The 7,357-nt window shown below is 40.6% G+C and overlaps 1 protein-coding gene across 1 annotated transcript in view; it reads left to right on the forward strand.

The window, feature by feature from the left end:
• The window catches only part of ENTREP1 (endosomal transmembrane epsin interactor 1), a 96,681-nt gene extending 91,800 nt beyond the window's left edge, over positions 1-4,881 (forward strand). Inside the window, exons 10-11 of the mRNA XM_075827938.1 lie at positions 810-1,099; positions 4,298-4,881. Coding sequence (XP_075684053.1) covers positions 810-1,099; positions 4,298-4,504 — 497 coding nt within the window. The 3' untranslated portion in view covers positions 4,505-4,881. The remainder of the gene's footprint in view (positions 1-809; positions 1,100-4,297) is intronic.
• The last annotated feature ends 2,476 nt before the right edge of the window (positions 4,882-7,357 follow it).

Genomic DNA, 7,357 nt, shown 5'->3' on the forward strand with positions numbered 1-7,357 from the left:
GAATCACAAAGGCTCATGGCTTCCTGTTTTCTGTAGCTCACTTGTCAGCTTTGCTGTATAGTCGGGGACAGAATGAACAGAATCATCTTATTATCATTAGAGGATATATGTACAGCTCTTTGTACTGTTGGAGGCCTAGATAAAGCAGGATAGTGACACTATACTGTACAAGATCTACGAAGATCCGTTTTTGTATGTAGCTTCTGTGACACTCCCTGGTCTCTAGATGGGCTGTACTCCATCACTTACTGGAGACCGTAATAATCTATTAAATTTCTCTGTCGATAAACTCCCATTCACTGCAACTGCCATAAAGCACATACAACCTGCTGCACTGTCTAATGCAAGAAGGAATTGTGTTTCTCCAATATGGCTGCCCACATGGAATTAAAAAAAAAAAAAAATCGCTACAATATTTTATAAACCGAACAAATGCATTTTTTCTCTTCTACATACATCTAATCAATGAAACAAAAATGATATGCATGACACATTCCCTTTAAACTGTGCTAGATTTCCATTCTCCCTTGAAAACCTGCATTGTGACTATATACCTTTTTAGTTTGTTGGGAAGATGTTTGCCAGTGCGCAGCACTAGATCAAGGGATGGAACAATTTTTAGGTTTTTTTTGTCGTGGCTTTAGTGTGGAGGCAATGGGAGACTGACAGGAGACACTTTTTCTCATTAAGTTTTCCTTAAACTCCTGAATTTGTGCTATCATGTTATTCTACTGTTTAAATATTTGAACTGAAAAATATTAGAGTTTTGTGAAATACAATTTACTCTTTGGGGGTATTTTTGGATCTAGTTTCAGTTGCAAGCTGTGAAGCGGCTACTCAAACAGAACTGAGGCCACCATTGACAGCTGTCACCTTGAGACGGGCTTTAAGAGCAAAAGCTGTTCGATCAAGACCTAGGTCATTAGTTGATTACAAATCATACATGGACACTAAACTCCTGGTGACCAGGTTTTTAGAGGAGCCATCTTGTCACATGTCAGCAGACGTTCGTAAACTGGTAGAAAGCATCAAAACTGTTTTAAAATCAGATGAAGAACACATGGATGAAGCCATTTTAAGTGCCAACTTCCTTGAACAGGTTAGTTAAATCTATATCAAACTCTTGTCAGCTGTCCAATACCAAATACGGTAAGTATATGTCAATAAAATCATGATAATCTCTATTGCACAGATATATATACATATATTACAGTACCAGTCAAAAGTTTGGACACACCTTTTCATTCCATGGTTTTTCTTGTTTTTATTTATTTTCTACATTGTAGAATCATATTGAAGACATAACTATGATTGAACACATATGGAATTACGTGGTAAACAGCTTTGCACACTCTTGGCATTTTCTCAATCCGCTTCATGAGGTAGTCACCTGGAATGGTTTTCATTTAACAGGAATGCCTTGTCAAGAGTGAATTTGTTAATTTTCTTGCCTTCATAATGTGTTTGAGACCATCAGTTGTGTCGTGCAGAGGTAGGATTGGTACACATTTCCATAGTGTTTAGCCCTATTCAACTACTGTTCTAATCCACATTATGGCAAGAACCACTCAACTAAGTGAAGAGAAACGACATTCCATCATTACTTTAAGACATGAAGGTCAGTCAATGTGGCCCACATAAATGCTTCACAGAGATCATGTACCAGACACATCTCAACATCAGCTGTTCAAAGGAGACTGCGAGAATAAGGCGTTTATGGTCGAAGAAGTTACTACTGAGGAACAACAAGAAGAAAATTGCTTGGGCCAAGAACCATAAGGAATGGACATTAGACCAGTGGAAATCTGTACTTTGGTCTAAAGTCAAAATTTTAAATTTTTGGTTCCAACCACCAGGTCTTTGTGAGACGCAGAAAAGGTGAGCGGATGGTTTCTACATGTGTGGTTCCCACTGTGAATCATGGAGGTGGTTTGCTGGTGACACTCTTGTTGATCTATTCAAAATTCAAGGAACACAACCAGCATGGCTACCACAGCATTCTGCAACGACATGCCATCCGGTCTGGTTTGCACTTAGTGGGACCATCATTTGTTTTTCAGCAGGAAAATGAATCCAAACACACCTCCAGGATATGTAAGGGCTATTTTCCCAAGAAGGAGAGTGTTGGAGTGCTGCGTCAGATGACATGGCCTCCACAATCACCCAACCTAAACCCAATTGAGATGGTTTGGAATGAGTTGGACCGCAGAATGAAGGAAAAGCAGCTAACAAGTGCTCAGCACCTCTGGGAACTGCTTCAAGACTGTTGGCAAACCATTCCAGATGACTACCTCATGATTGAGAGAATGCCAAGAGTGCAGAAAGCTGTCATCAAAGCAGAAGGGGACGACTTTGAAGAATCTAAAATATAAAACATATTCTAGTTTAACACTTTTTTGTTTACTACTTAATTCCATTTGTGTTCCTTCATAGTTACCATGTCTTTAATATGATTGTACAGTGTAGAAAATAAAAAAACCAATAAAAAGCATAGACTAAAAAAGTGTCAAAACTTTTGACTGGTACTGTATATAATTCCTTTAAGAATATGAAATATTTATCATATGTATTACCTCAAATATGAATAATGGGTCAGATTTAGGCCTCATGCACACGACCGTAAAAACACCCGTTATTATAATTACGACCCGTAATAACGGGCTCATAGACTTCTATTGGCCACGGGTACCTTCCCGTTTTCTTACGGGAAGGTGCCCGTGCTGTTGAAAAAGATAGAACATGTCCTATTTCAGGCCGTAATAACGTCACGGATAGCCCATAGAAGTCTATGGAGCTCCCGTAATGACGGGTGGCTACGTGTGTGCACCCGTCATTACGGGAGCTTTGCTAGGCGACGTCGGTAAATAGTCACTGTCCAGAGTGCTGAAAGAGTTAACTGATCGGCAGTAACTCTTTCAGCACCCTGGACAGTGAATTCCGATCAGAATATAGAGCAACCTGTAAAAAAAAAAGACGTTCATACTTACCGAGAACTTCCTGCTTCCTCCATTCCAGTCTCCCGGCCGTTGCCTTGGTGACGCGTCCCTCTCGACATCCGGCCCGACTTCCCTGGATGACGTTTCAGCCCATGTGACTGCTGCAGCCAATCACAGGCCAATCACAGGCTGCAGCGGTCACATGGACTGCGCGTCATCCAGGGATGTCGGGCTGGATGTGAAGAGAGGGAAGCGTCACCAAGACAACGGCCGGTAAGTATGAATTTCTTTAACTTTTATTACAGAAAGGGCTGTCCCTTCTCTCTATCCTGCACTGATAGAGAGAAGGGCTGCCGATTAGTGCAGTGTAATTTTGCAGCCAAAAACGTGCCCGTAAATACGGGTGGAATACGGGTGACACCGGGCCCGTATTTACAGGCACGGGCCCGTAAATACTGGTGCAAAACGGGTCGACCATTTTCTCTTCCCTATACCACCTTTTGATTTGGGGCAGAATTATGTGCCCGATATTTGGTGCATTTAAGCCACACCCCTTTTCTGCATAGCCCTACTCTTTTACAGAACCTTCTTTTTTTTTTTTTTTTTTTTTAAGTGTTGAGAGGTGCAAACATCTGTTCTAAAATGAAATTAAGTAAAAAATTTAAATAAGTAAATCTAGCCCAATATGTAAATACCTGATCACTGCATTCGGTCTTCATATTTTACAAGATTTTATGCCACCAAACGGCTGACACTGCTAGGTAGCTATCGGGTAACAGATTAGGAGCATACCATTGTGGAAAACGTTACTGCTTGCATCAGTGTAAAAAATATGTTTTATTCTCCAGTGCGCATGTCCGCCGAACCACAAATTGTACAGCATTTAGCGCTCCAACCACTCCCCTATGCAGTTGATTGACGGCTCTGATGGTCATCTTCGTCATACAAATAAAGCCGTCAATCAACTGCATAGGTGAGGGGAGGGTTTGTAACGCTAAATGCTGCACACTTCCATTTTTAGCGGACATGGCAAAAATGAAACCTATTTTTTACACTGATGCAAGCAGTAACATCTTCTGGTGGTTGTGGACAGACAGAATTTTGTATTTTAAAATTGTTATTGTGTAGTGAATTTGGGCTCTGTATCAGAAAAACTGAGCTTCACACTATACAGATGTAGATTTAGAAATGAATCAGCACAGAATTTTGGGCCTAAAAATATGATGTTAAAAGGTTAACAAATTGCATTTTGATAACATTTCAGAACTGTACAAGTAGGGCATCCAAGCATGCATATTTAGAAATGGTCTTCACATATTTTTTCCATGAATAAAACCTTTTTCTTTAAAAACAATTTGAAGGTGATGGGGCCAAGTCAACAGACTGTGTCAGTAGCCCAAAAACATCCAAGCAGAAGGCAGCCAGGTGTTCTACATTTGGACAGCTGTGGGGACTTAAGCACCTTTTGCACTACTCAGACACAAAGAGACAATACCATGAGAAGCCAAAGGACGGCCAAAGAAAGACCTCACAGTCTCATTGGAGTCGTGCGTGAAACTATACTTTGACAGAGAAATAACCTATCGGATGAACAGGGGATAGTCTGCCGTCTCCAATGAATGGGGCAAGCAGCTGTTCCTTGAACTTGCAAATTATGCAGTCCTTATACGTAGCTCTTGATTTACAAATTGTTAATCTGAATAATATTTTTTGGCCATAACCAAAGATCCATCAGCACATAGAGGGCTTTGAAGAATGTTGGTGTTTGTAGAGCATGTGCAAGTGTGGACTATTCAATTGTTGTGTCCGGGTATGTATTGATAAAATAACTGTAATGCTATGTGGAAAGGTAACGTAAACTATTTACGGGAGCCTCAGGGGTATTCAGTGCCAAGATATGGTGATATATGTGGCATTGTAATAAAATAAATGAACTGCCAGTGTACTTTTCTTTGGAGATGTTGTCTTTTAGACCTCCCTTATGTTTCACCTGCATACATGATAATCTCTCATTTGTATGATCTCATGTAATTTAGTTGCTGCACTATTTCTTTGTACGGTGAAATTCACTTAATCCAGCATCCAATAATCCTGTACTTGTTCTCAACAAAGAGCTGCATACTAATCTTAAAGGGGTTATCCGGTGACCAAAAATTACATTGCATTAATATTTTTATGTAAAAAGAAGTCGGTACTAAATTGTGCAGTTTAAACCCGGTGAATTGTTCCCGGAGTCCCCGGTCAGCTGATGCTCTGCTCGGGGACTCCTGTACTGCTGTCGATGTCACTGTCCATATATGGACAATGACAGGGACGTTGGCAGCAGTGCTGGAGTCCTCGGGCAGAGCAACAGCTCATGCTCTGCTCGGGAACTCCAGATATAGGAAACCCCTAAAGTCACTGACCAAATATGGACAGTGACGTCGGGATCAGTGCTGGAGTCCCGAGCAAAGCGCCAGCTGATGCTCTGCTCAGGGGTTCCAGCAACAGGCAATGTGACAGCCCCTTGCGGTTATGAGCTTGATAACACGCCGACACGAACAGCACAGGAAGCAAGCCCTCATTCACGTGGGGCCGTGTCGGTTCGTCATCAATATTAAAAAAGCTACAAGACTTCCGGGAACAATTTACTGGGTTTGAACTGCACGTTTTAGTACCAAATTTTAAATTAAAATACAATAGTAAGTGACTTCTTTTTACGTACAAATATTAATGCAATGCAATTTTTGATCCCTTTTTAACCCCTTTAAATTTCCCCAAGACCAAATCCAGTATCTCCTTGCTATGGTACTGGATCTGGATACAGACTTTGACTAGAACACATTAGAATTCAGCCTGCCATCACATATCAGCAAAATATGGTTAAGAGATAAAATCTTACAAAAATGTTTTCTTTTAAATAGTGTGTTCCAGCACACAAGTTCACCTTCTGCATAGGTTGGGACCAAGATCTATAAAACATAATAAATCTATCACTCCTGAGTGTACAGAATCCTGTGGTTAATTACTGGGTTCTGACTACAAACATTCTCCTTTGTAGTCAGGTTAAGTAGATGCTATACTTAAGGTACTTTTACGCCGGCCAAGTTTGGCAGGTGCAATGAGCGCCGATCAACGAGACAGCTCGTCCCACGAGAATGAGAGTTCTTTGAATGCTTGTCTGCCCGATAATTGGGTAGTGTAAAAGGGCCTTTAGGCTCCCAACACTGTTCTCTCTAGTGCTTGATACTACAGCTGCATCCTCTCTGAGGCAGTTTTCACACTTTTTTTTTTATCGGGCAGAAAAATGTTCTTCAAATTTCCTTCAGGATTTTTGAGGCAGATGAGGAAATGTGTTTTTTTTAAAGCTTATGTACATCTTTGAAACATTGTTTTTTGTTTTGTTTTTTTTAAATAAAAATGTGTACCAGTAACTTTCTAATTACTTTTTTTTTAAATTATTTTTACTTTTGGAGATACAGCTGATTTGTATCCTATCTACAGAACAGCTGTATGTAGCAATGAAACCTGAATCCGTCATATCACCAGGACTGACCGGTTCAGTGTTAGCAAGTCCTGCGTGTCTCTGACACGAAGGATCCACCTGTTATTGATCACACCGAAGTACATCATTTAGATGTGATCGATAATAGGTGTAGGACCTGCTGACACTTAATCCGTCAGTCCTGCTGACCTGACGGATTCAGGTCTCAGCGCTAGATACAACTTCTCTGTATACCGGATACAAAGCAGCTGTATCTCAAAAAGTAAAAATTATTTTTAGTAAAAAGTAATTAGACAGTTGCACCAAATTCACCGACAGAAGTTTTTATTAAGAAAAAACCCCAAAACATTTTCAATGGTGTACATAGCATTTTCTTAATGAATCAAATGCAAAACCAGCAGGTGGTTTTTTTTTGGTCAAAAAACGCTTTAAACGAGCGGTCAGGTTTTTTTTTCTGCCTCCCATTGATTTCAGTGGTGGTTCAAAGGTGGAAACGGGTTAAAAACCATGCCTCTGCCTCTCATTAAAATCAATGGGGGTAGATTTGGGGCTTTTTTTTTTTGGCGGTTTTCACGTTGAAATCAGCAGCAAGAAACTCTGTGTGAACATGGCCTTAGATGTCAAACGGCAGTCTGTAGTGTCGGAGAAGAACCATCTCCGCAACAGTAGGGAGAAAGGGAGGACTATGGAGACAATACAGCCTATAGTGGTGAGAGGGGGTTGGTAGCAGCGGGCTGCCTCAGTGTAGGAGAAAACAGTGTGGAGTATGTGCCACAATGCAGTTTACAAGGATGAGACAGTGATCACACAGCAGAAGGGAGTATTTGCAGCAGAGATCACTAAAACGGGAACCCACTAGAAATGTGTATAAAATCAAGTCTAAACCCTAAGAAATGCATTATATGTTCATTTTGAATAAAAGAAAAAGATGCGTCTG

The sequence above is a fragment of the Rhinoderma darwinii genome, chromosome 1 (assembly GCF_050947455.1).
Source record: "Rhinoderma darwinii isolate aRhiDar2 chromosome 1, aRhiDar2.hap1, whole genome shotgun sequence".
Lineage (NCBI taxonomy): Eukaryota > Metazoa > Chordata > Amphibia > Anura > Rhinodermatidae > Rhinoderma > Rhinoderma darwinii.